This window comes from Protopterus annectens, chromosome 6.part0 (assembly GCF_019279795.1).
Source record: "Protopterus annectens isolate FY-2018-M chromosome 6.part0, PAN1.0, whole genome shotgun sequence".
Taxonomy (NCBI): Eukaryota; Metazoa; Chordata; order Ceratodontiformes; family Protopteridae; genus Protopterus; species Protopterus annectens.
The window spans coordinates 610,304,967-610,329,534 of NC_056737.1; the positions used below are offsets into that span (position 1 = coordinate 610,304,967).

The 24,568-nt window shown below is 40.8% G+C and overlaps 1 protein-coding gene across 1 annotated transcript in view; it reads right to left on the minus strand.

Moving 5' to 3' along the window:
• Positions 1 to 24,568, minus strand: part of POLE2 (DNA polymerase epsilon 2, accessory subunit) — a gene marked incomplete in the record, with an annotated part of 1,055,700 nt that overhangs the window by 517,052 nt on the left and 514,080 nt on the right. The window contains 1 exon segment of the mRNA XM_044074281.1: positions 13,729 to 13,801. Coding sequence (XP_043930216.1) covers positions 13,729 to 13,801 — 73 coding nt within the window.

Here is a 24,568-nt window from a genome sequence, read left to right on the forward strand (position 1 = left end):
TGCAGCGTCTTCTTCAGTGTCTCGGTTTCACAGTGAATCTAAAGAAATCAAACTTGGTACCCACACAACAGATTACTTTCCTGGGTGCTCTTCTGAGTACTTCAACCCAGATGGCTTCCTTGACACCAGACAGAAAAGTGCAACTGGATTCTTTTTTCCGACACCTGGCTTCAATGAAACAGCTGACTGCAAGACAAATTCTGCAGGCTTTGGGTTACATGGCCTCCTGCATTCTGCTAATACCATATGCAAGGCTGCATATGAGGAAACTGCAGTGGTACCTCAAGAGTGTCTGGTCTCAGCATTACCACAGTTTGGAAACAGTGGTCACGATTTTGCCTGGTCTCCAGCGAGAGTTTCTTTGGTGGGCCGAAGCCTGTCTACAGAACAAGGGGAAGCCTTTTTGTCCTCTGCCAACCAACCAAGTTCTGACAACGGATGCTTCAGATTATGCATGGGGAGCCCTCATGCACGGGAGATGTCTTCAGGGTGTTTGGACGAAGGAGCAAAACGCACCTACACATAAATTTGAAGGAGATGCTAGCTGCACAGAATGCCCTGATTGCCTTCAGGGACGTTCTTCTACCAGGACAATTGTTGATACGGACAGACAGCACTACAGTGATGTGGTACATCAACAAGCAGGGGGGCTCTCCCTCTTACCCCCTGTGCAGATTAGCCATGAATCTCTGGTACACTGTTCTGACCTGCAGTGTCGACTTACAGGCGCAATTCCTGCCAGGGAAAGACAACACTCTGGCAGACGCATTTCAGATCCACACGAATGGATGTTGGATGTTCGGATATTCAGGATGATTATAAAGGCTTGGGGATGTCCGGACATAGATCTCTTTGCATTCCCTCAGAATCATCAACTTCCAACATTCTGCACAAGGACCTACCACAAACTAGCATGGAAAGTGGATGCCCTCTCATTCAGTTGGAAACACCTCTCAGTATATGCTTTTCCTCCCTTTCCTCTTCTACCTTGGGTACTTCTGAAGATAAAACATGACAGACCACACATGATTCTACTGGCTCCCAATTGGCCTCGGCAATTCTGGTATTCCACTCTGATGAACTTGGTTCAGGAGCCTCCCTGGATTCTGCCTCAAATCCCTCATCTACTGTCTCAATGGGATGGCCGGACACTGCACAGTCATGTCGAGACTCTGCATCTAGCTGCCTGGCGGATCCAGGGTCTGTAAACACCTCTGCCCTTTCCAAACAGGTATTGGATGTAATCCTTGAAGCTAGACGGCCCAGCACCAGAAAATCTTATGCGGGAAAATGGAAAAGATTTTGCTCCTGGAGTCAAGTCCAGGGTGGTGATTCTTCTGTTCCGAACATTCCTCTGATTTTACAGTATCTGACAGAGTTATGACATACGGGCCTATCTCTTTCGTCTGTTAAGCTTCATGCTTCTGCTATTTCTGCATATTACGATACGGATCCTCCGATTTTTTCTCATCCATTACTTAAGCAATTTCTTAGAGGGGCTAAGAATATTCGGCCCCCTATAAGGGCTCCTGTTCCCACTTGGGATCTTAACTATGTTTTGGAGAAGTTAACTTTGTCTCCTTTTGAACCTGCAGCTTTCACGGATTTAAAATTTTTGTCTTGGAAAACTGCTTTTCTTTTAGCTATTACCTCTGCTAGAAGAATTTCGGAATTGCAAGCACTCATGGCTGTGGGGGACCCTTCCTTATTTTTCATCAGGACAGGGTATCTCTATGGACTAATCCCACATTTATGCTCAAGGTGGTTTCGGCAGTGGCCTTGAATCAGTCTATTCATTTGCCTACCTTTTATCCTAATCCTCAAAGTGAGGAAGAAAGTCTTTTGCACTCTCTAGACGTGCACAGACAGCTTCGTCTATACCTGGACAGGACCAAGGTATTCCGGAAATCTGATCAGTTGTTTTGTCGCTTATGCTCCTACTGTTCAGAGGAAAGCAATCACTAAGCAAACTATTTCCAAGTGGATTGCCCATTGCATCAAATTCTGTTACTCTTATCATGGCAATCCGGTTCCTGTTAATGTTAGGACTCCTTCTACCCGGGCTACTGCTACTTCAGCAGCTTTTTTTTGTGGGGTTCCTACCAAGGATATTTTGGAAGCTGCTACTTGGAGTTCTGTACATACTTTTTCTAAGCATTACAACCTCCCTCTCTATTCTAAATCCAGGGCAGGTTTTGCTTCTGTGGTTTTGCAAGGTTTTGTGACCGCTCCCTGTTTCTCTTCCAGCCACCCTTTCTTAGCTTTGGGACTCAAACCTACACTGATGACTGCAACAGTGAACCACGAAGGACATAGTACAGTTGTGTACTCTTACCATAAATGTAGATGTTCGAGTGTGTTCACTGTTGCAGTCCGGGTTACCCTCCTATCCCCTCTTTTGTTTTTTCCTTGAGTATTGTCTGTTATGAGGTATTTTGGCTGCTGAAGTTTTGGGCATGGTTTCTTGTTTAGCCTTTTCTTTCTGGGCACCTGACATCTGGGGCAAGAAAAACTGGGGAAATGGCATCAGCTGAGGTCTTTATACCTTCCGCTGCATTGACGTCAGAATAAATGCGACCTCAGCTGGCGCCCGATCCAGACTTTGGGATTCTGGCCGATCGGGGGCTGCTGTTGGCAGGAAGAACCCTACAGTGATGACTGCAACAGTGAACACACTCTAACATCTACATTTATGGTAAGAGTACACAACTGTACTATTCCAGCACAACAGATACCTCCTGCGGCCCAGAGGACAGAGGAGCCGAGGAGGTAGAATCCAATTTGGCAGTCTTCTCTGGTGGCTCCGAAGACACAGACGGAGCTGGAGATCTCTTTTTGGCCTTAGAAGCCTTGGACTTAGCTTTAGAACCAGAGGAAGAGCCCAAGGACTCCTCAAAGGAAGGTTTTAAAAGACCCTTCAATATAAGTTTGTTTTTCCTTTCCTGTAGCAACCTTGGACTGAAGGCATGACAAAAGCTACAGGACTCTTGTAGATGAATTGCCCCTAGGCAGTAAACGCAAACGGAATGCCCATCTGTAATGGACATCTTGTAATTGCATTTAGAACATTTCTTAAACCCAGAAGGTTTATGTTCCTTTTGATCTTTCTGATCTTTAGACATATTAACAGGCACTTGTGCAACAAAGAGACACAAAGCAACAGGACCCTAAGCCCGAGAAAAAACGGCTAAGGTGGAAAACTACAGCCAACAGCAGACAAGAATCTCTAATTTAAACGATTCTTGAATCCACTCACACACACTATACCAGAGAGAAAAACCGACTCACAACACAGAACAGGAATCTTAGACTACAACTAGACAACAGGGAGGACTAGGTCCTCTATGTTAAACGGACCTAGCCCGCCGGAACAGAGGGATACCAAAAAACACACACACACAACAAACACAATAACTAGAAGGCAAAAATAGTTATTAAAATAGCTTTTGTGAGGAAAACCACAATTTTCTGAGAGAAAAATGAAATTTTAAAGGTACTTAGCCACAGCCAAGCGAGACCACGTCCTAGCTACACAAGCAGCAAACGAGATCTGGGACTATGGAGGAGTGCAACATGGGATACCAGGTTAGCCCAGCCAATTAGAGACTTTGTGCTAGAAAAATTAAGTTGGCCGAGTCAGAGCCAAACCCGTGAGTAAGAATGTAGGTGTGACTGGACCACATAACATCTGCCAGTTCCACGGTTGGTCCTTCTTCCAGTCACAAAAAGTAAAATGTTAAGCAAACAGCATTTGTCATCACAGCAGGCTAGTATTTTCCTTAGCCACAGGTGGGTGACTTTGAGGCTAAAGCTGATTCCTCATACCACTCATTTTTTATTCCATAGTGGCACCTATAGCCACTATGAACAGAGGGTTAGCCACATTCTCTGCAGGTATTAGGTTCTCCTCAGTGGGCAAGGGAGAGCTAATTTTGTTCGTCTTGGGACAAAGAAAAGGGAAGCTGCTGCCATTAATAACACGGCTGGCTCCATTTTTCTTGATAAAAAAATGACAATCTAAACATGCATCTATTCTTTCTGAAATGTCCTTAGACTGGAGTAGTTGGACTGGGTCTGGCTCAGGGTTTAATTCACGCTAGATCCTTCTTATACGATGGTTTCTGGTAAAAGAGAGGGATGCCTCTTTTTCTGAAGATATTCAAGATTCTGAATCTGGAGAGGAAAATGAAGGAACAGATACAGGGTATCCATCTCTGATTTCTGATTCAGACTCAGAGGAGAGCTCAGTTTCTGATTCTCCCTGTGGGGTTTCTTTTTCTCTGAGATTATTTCTAGAATGTGCCAGTATTTTCAGTGGGAGAACAATGAGGTTTCTCAGTCCCTCAGAAAATACTATGAACTGTTACAGAAGAAATTTCCAGAACCTTCAATGATTCCTCCAGTTCTGTCATATTTGGAGGATGTGCATCACTGCCTGCAATTTTCCTGATGATCAGTCTTCTACCCAAAAATGGCAAAGACACTCATCTCAAACCTGGGTCTATATTAGAACATCGAAGTTTCAAAACTTTGAATGTTCTAATATTGAACCCTATTCAGCGAAAGCTGAAAACATCGAACATACAGAACAGCAAATTTTTCCTAGGGAAAAAAATTGCTGTTCCAAAACAAATACACACAACACAAGCACACCAAACAAACAGCAATCCATACAAATACACCTAAAATCTTACACCTAATCCTACACTAAACGATACACACACCACTAACTATCCACTTGCCTTAACCCAATCCCTAACCCTAAGGTCCGTCACTATCGCACACTCACCTCACCCGCACCCTAACTCACACTGACCAGGACTCTAACCCTCTCGTCCACACAACTGCACACATACCTAACCCGTGCCCTAACTCTCTAACTCACCTAACCCGCCCTAACCCTCACGTCCACACAATCGCACACATACCTAACCCACACCCTAACCCTAACTAACCTAACCCGCACTCAATCGCACACTTACCTGAACCCGACCCGTAACTTTCCACCACAGCGCTGAAAATACTGAAGCAACAGAAACGGACAACCAAATTCTTTCCCTAGGAAAAAATTTGGTTTTCTGTTGCTTCAATATTTTCAGCTTTCGCTGAATAGGGTTTGATATTAGAACATTTGAAGTTTTGAAACTTCGATGTTCTAATATAGACCCCCCCCCAAACCTGACCCACCAGCTATAGCTTTAGCTAATCCTACTACTGCTAAACATTTGGTTAATTTCATTCCAACTCCCTGTTTTTTCTCTCGGGGATGGGAAGATTATTGGTAAGGATGGAGGAAAGCGATGCTTCTGCAACTTTGATTTTCAGAATTTTGAAATATCAGGCTCACAAGTAAAAGTTTATTGTCACTAATTGTGAAAGTATGAACAATGTTTTGTCTGCAGTTTCTTCTTGTGAGAAAAAAAATCTTCTTTAAATAATTTAGTTTCTTCCATTTTACACGTCACAACTCATTGTTTACAGTGTATATAGGACTCAGCTGATACTTCCTCCAGGGCAGCAGCAACTGACATTGTTTTGAGGAGGTCTGTCTGGCTGCATTCTCAGCACTTCCAAATGAGATTTAAAATTTTCACTTGGATATGGATTTAGTTTATTTAGTTTTTGGTTCCTCTGTTGCAAAGACGATCAAAAAGTACGATGAAAGGGGTAGGTTGATACAGGGAATCTCTCAAGATTTTTGCCACCATTTTCCAAATTTTCTAAGGGATTCACTAAACTTCATCTAACTTCAGCAAAAAAACAAAACAGTCTCATCAGGTAAACAGATGTCAAAGAAGAAATGGTAGGGGGATTCCAAAAAGAACTCTGATTCCCCCCCAATTAATCAAGGACAGGCCAGCAAGTAAGAATGACAATTTAAGGGACCTTGTTCCCCACCCTGGCAGTCTCTTTTCCCTTCCAGAAAGTATCAATCTCCACTTTTCTCTTTGGCAACAGATAGTTTCACACAAATGGGGTCCGAAGATCATTCATCAAGGTTACAGATGGCAGTGGGAGGAAATCTCTCCTTTCCTCTCAAGTTATGTGATATATTTAGACAAATGCATGACAAAAGGTGCATTATACTCAATAATGGGTGTGATGAGATATGAGTAAAAGGGGAATTAAGACCCTTTGTGCCAGACAAATGGAAGCCAGCAACAGTCATCCCCTTGCACAAAGGGGGGGGAGGGGGTCAGCATATCCAGAAAATTATTGATCCAAAAGTCTGACCAGCCTCATCTGTTAGGCTATGGAAAATATCATTGTGGAATTAATAAATAAGGACATAAGTAACCTAACTCTTGACCCAAGCCAGTTTGGACTTGTCAAGGGCACAGACTGTGTACTTAACCTGGTTGACTTCAACAGGGTTACTGAAACAACGGATGAGGGCAGATCAGTACACACCGCATATCTAGACGTCTCAAAGGCATTCAATACAATCCCACACTCTGGTATCATAGAATAACAATCCCAGTTAAATGCTAATCCCTATGTAATTTACTGGATAGCAAAATGGCTCACAAATAGAATCCAGGAAAATTGAGGTGGGATGCTCTGCCTCCTCCAAAAGACCTGTCAGTAGAGATATAACCCCAGGGTTCAGTCCTTGGGCCACTCCTATTTGGTATTTACTTCTTGGAGGTCAAAACTACTGTTAAAGTTTTATAGCGGACCAAGTCTGCAGATGGCTGTAAGCTTAGTACCATCATAAACCAACGAGAAGACACCAAGCTCCTTCATGAGGGCCTTTCCCAAACCAATAGCTGGTGTCGAAGCCATGGGCTAAAACAAAATGCTAAGAAATGTATCCGTGTCCTTCTGCAAGCAAGAAGTCCCTTATCACACTGACTACACAATCCTGAAAATTGATTCAGTAGTTAGGGACCTGGAAACCTAAATAGGCAATAAACTTGAATCACCACATGTCCACTATTGTAAGAAAGCCCTTTTTATTGGGCAACTTATTACTAAGAGTACAGTATTCTGGTCCAGGGATATGATCCTTCAGCTGAATTCTGCACTTGTCAAGCTAATCAGGGAGTACAGTGCTGCCTTCAGTACGTACCTGTTCCACAATAAGACAACCTGAACACCCACAACACTTTTTAATAAGAAAGTCAAGGGCCTAAAACTGCGTGGACCATTTCTCTAAGCCTTGTCCCTCTTTTCAGTGTCATAAAGACTACTGTGAAGCAATCTGTGCCTCACGTAGAGCCTCAGCAGACCCTTATCCTATCAAACTTGTGGCACATTTGCAAGTCCAATGTGGACATAACATAATCAAGAGATGTAAATCTCTTTTGCAACATAAACAGAAAATAGTGGAGGGATAGATATGCACCAGAGAATATAACCTCTTTGGAACAGTCTTCTCCACACAAAGAAAAATGCTTCTCTTAAACCTGTCAACTGTAATCTGGACAAATGGATGGATAACCACAAATTCACCCCTGGTTTAGCACCCTTGTCCCTTATGGATATGGGCAATATGTAAAGGTTCTGCTAGACTCCAGGTTATTTGTACTTAAAATATACTTCCTATGAATATATGGCTTGCTTCTAAAGATCCTTATGGACCAACAGGCTAGTAAGTACCTATGAATCTATGAACCTGCAAGACTTCTTTGGATTTGCCTTTGCAAATTAGATGAGCCAGATAGAAGGCTTTCCAACCTGAAGAGACGTGATGGTCAAATAAGGATTTATCAACAAGACACCCAGATTCCTTTCAACTGTAACTGCTTGGAGAGGTGTGCCACCTATGTGGTATGTGAAAATGTGTTTCTTTTTACCACAATAAACTAGGTTACATTTTTTCACATTTTAATTTGAGACTACTGTCCTTGCACCAACTGTTACCATGGTCTAACCCATGCTGGAGAAATTGAGAGTCAATGGAAGATTTAACACCATCATCCAATCTACAGTCACCTGCAAGCTTAAATAACCAAAGCCCAGAAGGGATGGTCTGAAGATCTGAGAAATAGACGCCAAACAGCTCTGTGGAACATCACTGGTAACGACAGCCACTAACAACATAACTATTAACATTCAGATCTACAAGTTTGTCAAAAATATATGTAAGGAAAATAATGTCAAAGACTTTGGCCAAGTCCAGATATGCTGTATGCACTGGATAACCACAATCCACCTCTTCCAGCACTTTTATTTTTTTTCAAAGAAATTAATGAGGACCTTCCTTTGATAAATCCAAATTGATGCGGGTCCAGGGTTAAGAGATTTTCAATGCCCAGATTAATGATATTGCTATCAAGTAAGGTTACACTTGAAGTAAAGTACTTGAAGGAGAGTTTAACAGATGGATGGATTGTACCAAGTCCTTTTTATAACACCGTTATTAAATTCTTACACTGAAGACAAGTGCACATACAATAACAGAAAACAAAACCATAGCAAGCACTTTCATGCAAAAAAAAAAATGTGTGTGTGTGTGTGTGTGTGTGTGTGTGTGCACGCGCATGTGTATATATGGGTCCCCTACAGAATTTTGAAGCTTAAAACTTCGAAATTCATATGATTGAAGACCATATGACTGAAGTTTTAAAACTTCGAAATCCGGAACAGAGATCGGCAGACAGCATGGAATGGGAGATTTCCCTTTTCCTCACTGTAGTGCGATCTCAGAGTTGCTATATTTAAGTAGCAGGGGGTGAAGGGGGGCTTGCCCCCCTGCAAAAACATGTTTTGTGATGTGTTGACTGCTTTTTTGTTGGGGTTTCTTAATTTCAAGATTCCAAGTTCTCGAGGTTCTGAATTTGATATTCTGAACCTCGGGATTTTGATATTTCGACTTTAAGATGTGTACCCGTGTGTGTGTGTGTGTGTATATATATATATATATATATATATATATATATATATATATATATATATATATATATGTATATTTACCTAGATATATAGATACACACACACATATGCTTTCTTTAACAATCATTCACTTCATTATTATTTAAAATGCTGAATTCCTGCCTTCCCTTAAACAAGGCTCCTCTCACTAAACATTATTCTGCATGCATCATTCCATTAAATTCCATTTAGTCTATATAGTGTGTTATTTCCCTTTTCTAAAGATCCCATCCATCTCCAGTTCAATTCTGCTGAGTCCATTGTGGAATTTCTTGAGTAAACGGATGCTGTGCATCCAAAACATGAGTTAATCATCAATAAAATAGAAATAAGGGGAAAAAAAAGAAAATAAAACTGGGTGGGTGATCTGTGTGTACAGCGTTGTAAAAATTCCTCTTCTAGAGTAATCATGAAGAGATTTCATATTGTGGAGTCATTATGGGGTTCACTGCAGTGCCCATAGCCAGATCATAATGTTTTCCATTAACATTAAAGCTGTGTGTCAGAATAAATTCTACAATTTGTCCCACTATATCTAGATTAATGCTATGATGATTGTTTAACAACTTTATGTGATAGGTCACCATAACCTGATAGAATGCAAAGAAAATGAGTAGTGCCTTAAATATAGCTGTAATTTTGGACAACAACTACATCTTTTTTGAGGGTGAGTTTTACCAACAGGTCAGAGGTGTAGCGATGGGTGTGGCTTGTGCCCCTACTTATTCCAACTTAGTTTTACTGGGATGGGAGAGATAGCATTTATTTAAAAGTAAATTTTATGAGAACATATCCTTTTACTGTTGTTTTTTGGATGACATTTATATTATGGAAAGGAAACGTTGCTGAAATTCCATCATTTATACAGTATTTGAACCAAACCACAGAATTTTTGAAGTTTACATTCCATCATGACTTTCATGAAATTAGTTATTTGGACATTAAAATTACTAAAGGTCAAGAGAATTTTATATCTAGGATTTATAGAAAAAAAACTTTTTGTAACAATTATTTGCATTACAACAGTCACCACCCCTTATCTCAGAAGAAAAGTATCATAAAGGGACAAGCTGTGAGGGTAGCCAGGATGACGTGTTTGTATCAAGACGTTATAATGGAATTTGCATTTCTCAAGAACATGTTTTTGGAAAGAGGCTACCCTGCAAGTTTGGTAGAAGCTACTTTAATTGAAGTTTTAGACGAGTGGGGGAAAAAATATACACCCCTTCTTGGTAAAGGTTGGATAAAAACAAGAAAAATGTTTCAAGACATGAGGGGGAAATTGGAAAAGTGAACAGTATTAATTATGAACAAACTTGTATAATACAGTATAGCCCCTTAAGTCAACAAATAAAAAAAGTAATACAGAAAAACTGGAGCATTTTTAAAGTAGACAATGAGATATTTAAAGTGGTGGGAGACGAACCTTTTTTTACTATCAAAATAGGATTAAACATTAAGAGAATTCTGGAGAAGGGACAGAATGAATTTCCACATAAAAATAAAAATAAAAATAAAGTTGTTATGGGTACTAGACCTTGTGGTAGATGTAAATATTGTAGTTATATTTTACAAGAATCAGTAATGTATTTGAACAACTTAATGAAAAGTACTATTTACCCTAGGGGAGGAAACTGTTGCACCAGTAGGCTAGTGTACATAGCCAGGTGCAACACATGTAGTTCATACTATATTGGGAAAACCGAAAGAACTTTAAAAACTAGAATGTATGAACACCTGTATGACATTAAAAATAAAAGAGAAACTAATGCACTGTATAAACACAGTGTTATTTGTGAGAATCACACAGGTTACAAATTTGCAATACTTGACTGGGTAAAGCAAGATGTTAGAGGAGGGGATTGGCAGAATTTTTTATGTAAAAAAGAACTTATGTGGCAGCTTAGGCTGGCTGCCAACCTTCCCCCTGGTTTAAATGGCTATATGAGCATTTATCCTGTTTTAAAGAAAAAAGCAGAAGCTATTTAGTAATTTTATATGCATTACAGTTTGTATTTTTAAAATAATATTTACTGTGGCATTGCTTCGACCCACTGAGAAATGTTGATATAAAGAGGTGTTTTAGACAATAACATTTTCCCTACTGGTTTGGGAATTCTTAACAACTTGTTATTGCATTTTTTAAATGTCGCTGTTATATTATAAAATAACTTTTCCTTTTAAAACATTTTTATTGTTTAATTGATCTATTAACCCCATGACAGTCAACAATGCAACCTATTGGTTATTTTATAGTATTTAAGAAGGTGGTTTGTGGCTTTCTGGTTGATTCTGATGAAGTCAAGGTTTTATTGATGAAAGCACTCAATTTTTTATGTAATTCTATGTTAATAAAAGAGCATTTCGGACTCGCAACTTTTAGTGCTGACTTTATTGTTTATTAGTGGTTTTGAGCACTAAACTACCACCAGTCTTTTTTTGGTTTAAATATAGCTGTCCCTTTGACAGACTACTGGTTTCAGTGGTCCCAGTGCTGGGGAAGTGGCTGTGAATCTGACTTCACATAGGTACCCTCAAAGGTATTCCTCACATGCTTGTACATGTGGAGGAGAGTTGAGGGTTCTGGCTCCTCAATGCCTAGTGACAAAGTATTCTTTCTGTGACTCAAGAGAGCCTTTACTCCCATAAAGCATACTCCCACATTAGGTTTATAGCCTCCCCAAAGGAAATGCTACATAAGGGAGTCATCAAAGCAAATGTGTCCTCAATCTGCACAACGTAAGCATAACTTCGCTATCTGTAACCCTCCAAAGGGAAGACTGCCTCTGCATGCCAAGCTCCTCTTGGCTTCCTGCATGGCTACACACAGCATTGAGGGCTCACTAGGCTGAGGCTCCACGGGATGGAACACCAAGCAATGTCACTACAGGGTCACCCATCTGGCAATCCAGAGCCACTTTCTTCCCCCTAGGATGGGCAAGCAGGTAATGACTACTCAAATCTGAACCTCCCCTTCCATCTTCTACAAGAGCCCAAGCCATTTTTCAAACTCTGGTCACCTGCAATGTACTCATTGCTTTATCCCTCTATGCCAAGGAGCTGGGTAGACCAAAAACAATGATTATAGTAGTGACCTTTATGATGAACACTGCTAAATGTATAATCTATAATCAAACTAGACTACCAAACAACAAGCAGAATACCTGTAATCTCTTCAAAATTACTACCTCACAGCCAACTGCAGAGGGAAATGGAAAGCTCTTCTATTTCCTGCAATGTTTATGGCCTCCTCAGCCTTGAAGTATCAGGTGGACAGGATACATACAACTAACCTAAAGGCCCTGATGTTTGTGTCTACAAACATCCCCTGAGCCTGAATCAGGACTGTGAAATACTAAGGGAGAAGAGATTCTTCTTTAGCCATTGGAGTCAATTGAAAATTTGAATTGTTGCCTTGGCCAGTGTGGAGCAATCAATAGATTCCTGGCCTGTACTATTAAATTAACTATCACCTTTGCCAGAAAAGGTAAGGTTAAAGGGTACCTTCTGTGACCTACTTTACAGAGGCACAGTAGGCTAATCTAATAGGGAGGTGGAAGCCAAATACACTCTGGCTAGGCTTATAAATGCCCTAGGGCAGATAGCCTAGTATCTACCTATGAACCTATGAAAGGTTTGTAGTAGGCAGCTTAGTAATTTATGCTAAATGTGTCCACCATCCTACTTTTGATCTTGGGAAATGAGGGAAACAGCAAAGAGCTACAAATTACAGCAAAAATAAGGAAGGAGGAGGAAATCTGCACCATTATAGTGCTGCTGTTGAAAGCTGCAGCATTTGAGATCTTGGAAAATAAATTATGAAACTGTATTTATCATGTAGTGCTAATCGCTCTTGGTGGAAGTTAAAAGTCATTAGGGAATGTGATGAGCTAAAAAATTATATTGGGCTTTGGACCAGATCACAACTCCCACTTGCGTTGACTCCAAGTAACCACTTATCCAAATTAAAACCACCAAAGCTCTAATTCAATGATGACAAAATGTGATTGTGGTTAACAGATCTTATCCAATTAAAGAAACACTTTCTTGTCACTGTGTGCAAGTGTTCAAAATACTGAGGTGTGGTATATTTCATCAATGTATGCGCTGAAAAATTACCACAACTGGAGTATAATATTACCAGGGTTAACCAAAGAAACTTGTTAAAACTAAACCCCTAACACATCTACCCAATTCTCGCATATCCATTTCATACAGTCACATTATACCAAAATGTGCACACATATTTTATATGCTGGAAGGGATTGGCAAGCCCAGAAAACCCTCCAAGAGGGATTAGTGTTGCCATACTCCCCTACATTTTTATATAATGAACCTGGCATCATTACTGCCAGTGGAGAAATGTCACAGTGACATTCACCTCCAGATTCCAGAATGAATCATGCGAAGAAAGATGGTATGCTGAGACTGGGCTGTTCTTAGCATGCTAATTATCTCAATTCAACATCTTGACCTGTTCATAAATTGTATTGAAATCTCATGGTCGGTAAATTCACACACAACTGCATTCCAAATTCAGGGTAACATATTCATCGACACATGCACAGATGCTCTCATCAACAAATTATAAGACTACTAACTGCGGGAACATTACATAGTTCTGATGTCAGTACAGATCTTTTTATTATTATCAGTATGTGAGAAATCTCTTACTTCAAAAGAGAATTTAATTTTTTTTTTGCATTACATCCACATAGCAGTTTTCAGCTAGAATATAGCCTCTGTATTTTTTACCTATTAAAACAATGACATTTTTATAAGAAACTTTCAAATAACTGCTGTTATATCAACCTCAAATTCAAATAGCCAGTTCTTGAGGAATTAATTTACCTGGTAGTGGAAGATGGCTCAGTGGGAGGAAATCCAAAGGCATTTACATGAAATATGTTGTCTTCATAATAGCCTACCAAAATAATGTTTGTAAGTGAATACAGAAGTTTATGGCTGACATAAACAGAAACTTTGCCTAGATAATGTTATTTACAGTTTTGTAACAATTCAGCAATAGTTGCAGCAAGGTCTGAATAATATGCTAAAGACAGATTTGGTGGCAGCTCAAACAGATGTAAATGTTCCCACAGCACCTATCAAAAAGAATACAGAAAGAATCCTGATGTCCTGGCCAAACTTCCTGTAGTAGTTTAAATACCATCTTGTGTCTTCCCTGAAAATATGCCACCAGCCTAGAGTGACCAACCCAAACAACAAAGGATAAACACATAAAATTAGATTTGGTTCAGAGCTAAGAGCCATAATCCTTGCAGTACTATAACATTTAGCTTTGGGTCATGACCTACTGGAAACCTGTGCTCAGGAGCAGATTCCTTGAACTAATTGACACAAGTGGTTTCCAGCCGAGAAGGGATCCAAAATGAGTAACTGCAGCTTAATAAAGTCTGGTACTAATATTTTATGGCTACATAGTTAACACATGAAATGGTTTCCAGGTGAGAAGGGATCCAAAAGGAGTAACTGCAGCTTAATAAAGTCTTGTACTATTGCAGCTGCATAGTTAACACATCAAGCAGGTGAAATGCCAATTTTCATAAACAAAGAAATCTTTGACAGAACTAAAGTTAACACCAGCTAGAACCTGCAAACAATACCATTAAAAGACATTATAAAAATTACAATATTAGAGTAAGATAAAACTTTCCTGAAACAATAAAAACATCAAAAGGGCCCCATTCTGTGTTTTTTTTTTAAGGCGAGAAAATCAGCCAGATGTAGCCTGATTTCAAATGACAAAAAGGGACTCAAAAATGAAAAGTGCTAACGCAACAGTCAAGTTTTTGGATGCTAGTGTGATAACCACTCACTTTCTTCTCACTGTGTGCAAGTGTTCAAAATACTGTCACTTAAAGTTTGGGATGAAAGTAACCAAAAAAATTAAAAACATAAGTACTTACTGCTGAAGTGGCTAATGCAGTAGACAATGCACTCATTAAGATTTTATGCCATCTTTTTTTTTTCTTCACCAGAGCCGACACTGATTATCAAGCTCCCTGTGGCCAGTTCCACAAGAGTTTCCCATCCTCTTGCACTTCCCATGCTTAGATGACCAGCCCTGGTGTAACCTGCACAAAGATGGCCCTCTCCAGGCAAAGCTCACAGGTAGGCTGGCTTGAGTATTGATATTCCATTGAGAAGGTTGGGTCCAGGATAAGGGTCTGTCATAACTACAGTACAATGCAGGACTGCTCTGTTTTTATACACCACCTGCCGCACTGTGCTGGGTGATGCCATCAATCGGAGCATGCAATGGGTGTTGCAAAAAGACAACCACCTCACTGACCCCCATACTTATGATGGTAGCCAGCTCAGTTAGCAAATCCCACTTTACATCAAGAGCTGTGATAATATGGAATACTCCCGCAGCATACTCATACATCCTCCCCCTGGCAGAAGGCAGCAGGTATGTGCCTCAACATTCCTGTCTCCTTGTTGTCAGCTCCTCCATTACCTGGGCCTCTACTCAAGCCATGGTCATTTGGGTCACAGTCAGGGTTTCATCCCTCTATGCCACAGAAATAACATAAATCAGCGAAAAGAAAAGAAAAGAAAATACCAACAGGGTAGAAGATAACTTTTACTCACTACAGACACATTAAAAACAAACAAATGCAAAGTGCCAAAAACTTTTAATAAATTACTGCAAAGTTAATGACAAAAAGTTAAAAGTATATGTAAATTACTGTGTACATGCACTCCTGATATCTAAAAGAAAACAATAACAAGTCACAAAACTGCATTTATTATAAACATGTCCCAACACAAGCATTGTTTTATGAATCTGTGCCCAGCTGGCGAAGATTGCAGCAAATCTCTATATGAGCAAGATGCTTCAAGATGCAATATTTAAAGACAAGCAATTTATTTTTTAAATAATAGTATTGAATAATAGTAATATTCAACTCCTATGTGTAGGTAATCCTGTTTTTTTTTTTTTACAAGTCAGACTTGCTAATTTGATCATGCCATCCATGGGTAAACCAACCATTACCTCCACCCCAAGTCATTTGATTATTGCCAAGTTATTTTTTTGTGTGGGAAAGTGAGCAACTAATTAAAAACTGACCTAATACAACAACTGTGTGAAAGTGGTAAACAGATTCAGGATGTAAAAAAAAATATAAAAGAAAAAATGGAATCTTTTGGTTTATTTGAGGTAAAGATGGAAAGGAATATAAAAGACAACAGTGACAAAGTCAGAATCATTACACACCAAGAGTTGTGGCAAAGCAAAAAGAATAGCACAAATTAAAAGTACAGAACGTCAGAACATTTGGATCATGTCAAAGAGGAAGGTAATGTAAATGACGAAAATAAAGCAATTTTTAGGGTGCCAGAGTAATGACATGACACAGACAACACAGAACTAGGAAAACAAGAGAGGAATAATAAATATTTGTACAGCAGTTAGATAAATTTCTTACTATTCTGTTACTAACATCAAGAATATCAGGAGACAGTGCTAGAATAGTTATGTAAGCAAGAAGCAGATATTTATTGTCCCTCAATGATGTTTTTTATTGATAAAATGAGTAGATAAAGAAGAAAAAGAAGGGATGGAGGAAAAGATACAGCTGTTATCTTTCCCCTTTCCTCGGTTTCCTGGAAAATCTTAGCTGAAGGGTATCAAACAAGTTATTGTCTAAAGGGACATCATGCAGTTTGTTTTTCACATTATCAGGAAGGGAATGCAGCCTGAGTCAGGTATATCTTCTAAGAAATGAACCAGTGGCAGTTGCTCTAGGTAAAGAATTAACAGTGTCATACCCACATTTAAAATAATATCTTGCTACTTGGAAGGTTGAGCTCAGCATGTCCTCTAACAAGGACTTAGAATCAGGAATGTTAGATGTCAATTTAGTCATATTATCCAAGATAGAAAGTATGTATGTGGTCATATGGGTCTGAATGACCATGAAATGGAAGGACAAAGTGGCAGATGTGTAAACTTTTTTTTTAAACTACATCTGTCCACTGCCCTACTATCCCTTTCAATGAGTAAGGCATTAATGGAAGGAAGCAATCTAGAAGCATTGTCTGGTTCCACAGAAACACCTGCAGGGTCTAAAGTAGGGTTTTTCCAAAAGTTGTCATGAGTATCACTGTACCTTATAAAATCTGTCTGGCTTCCTAGCAGCAGGTGTCTGGGATTCAGGAGTCAGAGAAGCAGGCAAAGAGATAACTTCTAAAGCCTCTACAGCAGGTGGAAGATCAGTCTGGTACATCCATATATACACGGTCATAATAACTTTTTTGGGAATCAGATATTTGCTTACCTTTCCAGTTAATGTTCCATCATGTTTTATGATCAGAAGACAGTGCCATCATCTTCAGACTCATACCCTTCAGGAGAGTGAATACAGGATGTATAATTTAAACCTGACTCTTAATAAATTTCTTCTTCAAAAAAGGATTCTCCTTTCCTTTTAAGTGTAGAAATAGAAGGGGAAGCAACTTGACGGAGTCTGCAACGCCATGAAGGCTTTTAAAATCCCTTCAGAGAAAACTGAACCACTCCTGCTGAAGGTCCATAGAGGCTGGGATAGCTGCATGGGAGATGTGTTTTGTCTTTTTAATCTCCTTTTCTTATGAATGTGCAATGAACTATATGAAGAACAGACCCTGGGATCTGCCTTCACTAGACTTCTTAGGATGTCTTCTCGGAAAAGAATTTCAGGAATTACCCAAGCTACCCACAGATCAGCTTTGGTACTCCCCTCAAAGCCAGGTCAGAGGACACACAGTTGGTTTGGACTTGCTGATGCCCTGGGTCATGCCAGCCTCCTGAGAAGTCCCAGCAGTAGGAAAGTACAGTTGTGTACACTTACCATAAATGTAGATGTTCGAGTGTATTCACTGTTGCAGTCATTACATTTGGGTAATCTGCTAGCAGGTTGCACTCAGTCGGCCTGATTAACAAAGTCTTGGGTCCTGTGTCGGTTGCTGTCCCTTCTTTCATGACGTCAGGGGTACAAAACATGTAGCCGACGCCATTACATCAGTTTTTCTTGCCCCGGATGTCAGGTGCCCCCCAAATGGGGAGCAAAATATATATATAATTTAAAACACAAAAAATATACCTCCAAACAAAAGCAAATACACCAAAAAGGCTTTTAAGCATAGTAAAAGAAAGAAGTATAGTAAGAGAAAAACAGCGGGCTGGAGGGTGGGTAACCAGGACTGCAACAGTGAATACAATCTAACATCTACATTTATGGTAAGTGTATACAACTGTACTATGTTCTTCGTGTTTCACTGTTGCAGTCATTACATTTGGGTAGAATCCCAAAGCTATGATTGGGAGGATGGATTTATACAGCATTACGAGCAGTTATAAGGTCCTGCAGGACAGCTGTGGCAAAGCCAGCTCTGGATTTAGGGAAGAGAGGTACATGGTAATGTTTGGTGAACTTATGAACCGAGCTCCAGGTAGCAGCTTATAGAATGTCTCTGGTAGGAACCCCTCTGAGAAAGGCTGCAGATGTAGATGAAGCCCTGGTGGAATAAGATCTGATCCCTTTGGGGATAGATTTACCATGGTGCATATAGCAGAAACTAATACAATGGCTTATCCATTTGGAAATAGTCTGCTTTGAAATAGCCTTTTCCTCTGCCCCTGCAGCAAATGCCACCAATAGTTGTTCAGATTTTCTTAAGAGATTTTGTCCTGTTTAAGTAGAATCTAAGTTGTCTGTGCACATCCAATGAATGCAGAATCCGCTCACCCTTGTTCTGTGGATTGGGATAGAAAGTTGGCAGATGAAGAGCCACACTGGATACCACCTTAGGCATACAAGAGGGATTGGTCCTGAGAGCCACCCTGTCCGGATAAAAAATAATGAAAGGCTCCACTGCCATAAGAGCCTGTAATTCTGAAATCCTTCTAGCTGAAGTGACTGCTAAAAGGAAAGCTGTTTTCCAAGAGAGAATTTTTAGGTCCGCAGTAGCAGCTGGCTCAAAAGGAGGGAGAGTGAGTTTTTCCAAAACAAAATTGAGGTCCTATGCAAGTCCCCTATGTCCTTGTTTATGAGTTCCATTATGATCCTCTCCATAGCTTTGCAGACCAGGCTTGTTAAGCTTATGGGGCGGTAATTACCAGGGTCCGTAGAGGCACCACCTTTGTGGAGTGGGACCACAGTTGCCGTACGCCACTCCTTGGGCACATATCCTGTGGTAAGGCTAAGATTAAACAGCTGCCTTATGTGCGGGTTTAGTTCTTGATTGAGTTCATGTAGCACACAGCCGGGGGCACCATCCGGTCCCATTGATGCTGTGTTTTTAGCTTTAGAGAGAGCAGCTTTCACCTGCGCATTTGAGATGTCTGGGAGGCTACACTCTGTTGGGATAGTTATCTCTCCTTTTGGGGGGGGAGAGGGGGGTGAAGTTTGCGCTGAACCTGTCTGCCAGTATGTTGGCAATTTATCTCTCCTTTTGGGGGGGGAGAGGGGGGTGAAGTTTGCGCTGAACCTGTCTGCCAGTATGTTGGCAATGTCTGTGGGCTCAGTGATTTTTGTATCATTTTGGACTAATTCTGAGCATATCTGGGAGTTTCCACCCAGGTTTCTGACATAGCTGAAGAAGGCCTTATGATTGTCTTTTGAATCTATGGCAATTTTTTTCTCAAAGTTGGCCTTTGATGATTTTATGAGGGATCATAGTTTCTTGCTAGTACTGATCAAAGATGCCTTCCCTTTTTGGGATTTTGCTCTATCATGTAATAGCTTTCTCCTCTTATTGTAAAGTTTGTTTATGGCTGGGGTCCACCAGACTGGATGTTTGCCCTTGGTGGAAAGAGTCTTGGTTTTATTTGGGATTGCCTGATCCATGCAGTCCTGAAGGTGTTCATAGAAGGCATTTGTAAGGGCTTCCGCAGCTTGGGTTGTGGTTTCCATTGGCTCAGGGGCCTTGAAGGATACCACACCTGTCTTGAGTAGTGTGAAGTTTGCTTTAGAGAAGTTCTTCACTGTGTTTTTTTTGTTTGGGGTGGGGGCGGGATGTGGATTTCTAGTGAGATTAGTTTATGATCTGATCTCACCAAAGAGGAATATACTTCCGGTGTGGAGCATTTTGTCCCCATGTTTGTGATGATGAGATCTAGTATATTTTCTCCTCTTGTGGGGACGGTGACTAGTTGTTCCATGGCATTTGAATTTATGAACTCCAGGAACCTTTGGGCTAGAAAGTTGGGGCTTGAGTAATGTTCCCAGTCTATATTCGGGTAGTTGAAGTCACCCAATATGATGGTGTTTGGTGATACATTTATACCCTCCAGTGTCTTCAGGAAGGCTGTGTGGGTTTCCTGAGTTTGAGAGGGTAGCATGCTACAAATTGTAGAGCAGTTTTGCCTATGGTTAATTGCACCTGGATAGTTTCCGATGCTTCGTGCGTAGCCACCAACCTGGAGGTGTGGGTATCCTTGATGAATATGGATACACCCCCTCCTTTTGTGGTATGGTCCGGGTTTTGGGGCCGGAACGCATGATATGCGGTAAAACCTGATACTGCCGGGGTGCTCTCAGGAGCCTTGAACCAGGTTTCAGTCACAGCACAGACATCGATGTTCTCCATACTGAGAAGGGCCTCGAGTGCGTGCATTTTGAGATTTAGACTTCTGGCATTGAGCAGCATTACCCTTAGTTTCTTCCCGTTTTTGTTTTCTAGGGTGGTAGGTTTAGAATTTGAGCCTTGCCTAAAAAAGGCACTATGGGGGCGGCAAGAGCCTTAGCCAATATCCGGAATCCCAGGGGTGACAGGTGCAAGCTGTCCCTTGTGAAGCAGCGTGGCTTGTCAAGCATGTCATCCCAAGCAGACAGACACTGGATCCCCTTTGAATGACACCAGAAATTAAGCCAATTGTTAAAGCTGATCATCTTGTCACTATATTGTGGCATCATTCGTGGTGAAGGAAGGATACTGCTCAGGGTCAGGGTCATACCTGCCTGGGCTACATAATCAGAGACCTCCTCTATGTCTCTTTTCATGTAGTCCAGGGAGGTAGGTCTCAGGTCGTTCACACCAGCATGGACAATGACCGTGTCATACTTGTACTTGCCGTGGAGTGACCTGAGTGCTTGTGTTATGTGGCGGATTCTAGTGCCAGACAGGCAGCTTACCGTGACCTTCTCCTTGTTCAGCCTGGTGAGTGGGACGTCAGTGTGTCTGACTATGGAGTCACCTATGACAAGTATGTTTGGTGTTGTATTTGGCCTTAAGGGCAGTGACTGCTTTGCACACTGATTTTGTTTTTATGTGTTGTTTGTGTGGTGTCTTGAGTTTGCAGTTGCTTGGGTGTCTGCTTTGGAGGCCTTTGCTGTTTAGGTAAATTTTTACTCAGAGCCTCCGAGTATGTCTTAGTGTGTTTATGTGTTTGATTCAGTGGTCTGGTTGAGTTATGTGAGACTTGTATTGTGGTGTGTGTAGTTGCCTTCTCCTCCTGCCTGGTCTTGCCAGTCCTGAGTTGAGAGAGCTCAGCCTCCAGTTTGGCTAAATAGCTGCATCTCTCGCAAGTGTTAGTGTTATGTGGGAGGAGGAGAGGGTTGTCCGTGTACATGAGGCAATTGTAACATTGCCTCAGAATTCCCAGATTCACCAACTGGGCAGGAGAGGACGCCAGCATCTGACCCTTCGACATGCTAGAAAGAATTATGAGTTGGTATGAGACAGAAAAGTAGAAGGCTTAGCAGGGAAGTGGGCACTCCTGGGGAGTTTTGCAAGTGAGGGATTTGTATAATATAGGAGTGCTTGACCTGCAAAGAAAATGCTTATAAGACAAGGGATATGCTTTTAAGACGTGCTGAGCTTTTTGAGAAGAAAAAAGCAATTAGGAACAAGTGCTGTGCTTTTTAGTGAAGGTGTAAACTGTTTAGGTTCCTAACAGAGCAGTTCTAAGGAAAAAATTGAAGAACAGACTTTATGGAGCCAGAAAAAGTTTAACCTTGTTAAACCGGCGCTGCCCGATGCTGCTCTAGTGGCAACTCCGCGCTAAATCGCACTAAAGCACGTTAAGGCGTGCTTGATAGCAGGGGCTGGAAAGAAGCAGGAATAGACCCAAAACGGACAATAAAACTAGTGTTTCAAGTCAGTAACCACTCCTACGGGGGGCAGGGAAGCTGCTCAATGTTATTCACTGCCACTGATCAACAGAGAGACTTTCCTTTAGCCCAAGCAAAAATGGCCTCACAGAAACTTACAAACAGTTCAGGAAACAGCAAGCCTGTAACTGAACTTTTTTAAATCTCAGAAAAGTGGAAAAACGCAAGATTTTTTTTTTGTTTTTTCAGAGATAGCAGAGGTTCACAGGTAATATCAAGTTATAACAGTGCAGTAAATGACCCCACACAAGAGTGCTAGGTCAAGGACAGAAAATATGCAAGTTTTGAGAAAAAAACGATTTAAAATTAAGTGCAAACAGGAAATTCAGTAAACAACTTTTGGTTGTGCTCTAAATACAGCTACTAATGCAGAAATCAAGTTTAACAAGCCAGAAAATGCTCAAACTAGGCAGCTATGCAGAAACACTTAGCAAATAAACAGAGAAAAAATACTTAAAATCTCAAAAGTGGCTCACTTCTTCTCTCAGCGTTTTCTCCTCTTGGTGGGTGCTTCACCAACAGTCAACAAGCCTGAAAAGATGCCAAAACCACGAGGCAACTAGGTTTTAAGAGAGGAAGATGAAGGAGTTTTGGAAATGACCCCTGTTGGCCAATAAAACTACAGTTTCAAGTCAGTAACCACTCCTACGGGGGGCAGGGAAGCTGCTCAATGTTATTCACTGCCACTGATCAACAGAGAGACTTTCCTTTAGCCCAAGCAAAAATGGCCTCACAGAAACTTACAAACAGTTCAGGAAACAGCAAGCCTGTAACTGAACTTTTTTAAATATCAGAAAAGTGGGAAAAAGCAAGATTTTTTTTTGTTTGTTTTTTCAGAGATAGCAGAGGTTCACAGGTAATATCAAGTTATAACAGTGCAGTAAATGACCCCACACAAGAGTGCTAGGTCAAGGACAGAAAATATGCAAGTTTTGAGAAAAAACGATTTAAAATTAAGTGCAAACAGGAAATTCAGTAAACAACTTTTGGTTGTGCTCTAAATACAGCTACTAATGCAGAAATCAAGTTTAACAAGCCAGAAAATGCTCAAACTAGGCGGCTATGCAGAAAAACTTAGCAAATAAACAGAGAAAAAATACTTAAAATCTCAAAAGTGGCTCCCTTCTTCTCTCAGCGTTTTCTCCTCTTGGTGGGTGCTTCACCAACAGCCAACAAGCCTGAAAAGACGCCAAAACCACGAGGCAACTAGGTTTTAAGACAGGAAGATGAAGGAGTTTTGGAAAGGACCCCTGTTGGCCAATAAAACTACAGTTTCAAGTCAGTAACCACTCCTACGGGGGGCAGGGAAGCTGCTCAATGTTATTCACTGCCACTGATCAACAGAGAGACTTTCCTTTAGCCCAAGCAAAAATGGCCTCACAGAAACTTACAAACAGTTCAGGAAACAGCAAGCCTGTAACTGAACTTTTTTAAATCTCAGAAAAGTGGGAAAAAAGCAAGATTTTTGTTTTTGTTTTTGTTGTTTCAGAGATAGCAGAGGTTCACAGGTAATATCAAGTTATGACAGTGCAGTAAATGACCCCACACAAGAGTGCTAGGTCAAGGACAGAAAATATGCAAGTTTTGAGGAAAAAAACGATTTAAAATTAAGTGCAAACAGGAAATTCAGTAAACAACTTTTGGTTGTGCTCTAAATATGGTGTGCCCTAGACAAGTTAGAACCCTTTTTACATACGCCAGATGCTTTATTAGAATGTCCTTGTTTTCTGCCTGAATTAGACATATTTGAATATTTGTCTGCAAAATGCAATTACTGGAGCCAGGCATTTGTGAAGACCCTGGGCGCAGTGGATAAGCCAAAGGGCAGTGCAGAGAACAGGTAATGCAAGTAGCCTGCTTTGAAACGGAGGTATCTTCTGCAAGATTCCCTGATTGGGATATGCAGGTAAGCCTCTTAAGTCTAGACTTACCAACCAGGCATCCTTGCCTAGCATAGGTAGTAAATGCTGAAGAGTCAGCATCTTGAAGTTTGGAATGTCCAGAAATGTATTTAGAGTGGATAAGTCCAAAATTGGACGCCGTGATTTGTCTTTTCTGGGTATCAGGAAAAGTCTTGAATAGAAACCTTGTCCCTTTTCCTCTTCTGATACTGGCTGAATAGCCCCCATATTCATGAGGGGCTGATTTGGGGGCAGATCTGGCTATCTGCTTGGGATTGGCAACGTATGGAAATGAAATCTGTATCCCTGGGATACTATATTTAAAACCCATTTGTCCTGGGTAATAAGTTGCCAGTTGCCAGTTTCGTGCATGAAGTGCCAGTTTTCCCCCCAAAGGGGCGGCTGAAAGATAAGTGCTTGGTGATTGTAGAGGAAAGTCAGTGAGACTGTTTACCATAGGGAGGTGCCTTGTTGCTTCCAGATTTGGAGGTGGAGGCACCCCATTGTTTTGTTCTAAAAGTTTTCCTTGTGACTGAAACCTGGAGCCTTTGGAATGTCTGGATTTGACGAGGGAACTGGAAAGGACCAGTTCCTACTAAATCTTGGAGGCTGCACTTGAAAGAAATCTTTCACAGTTTGCATACATTTAGCTTTATCTTCCATCTT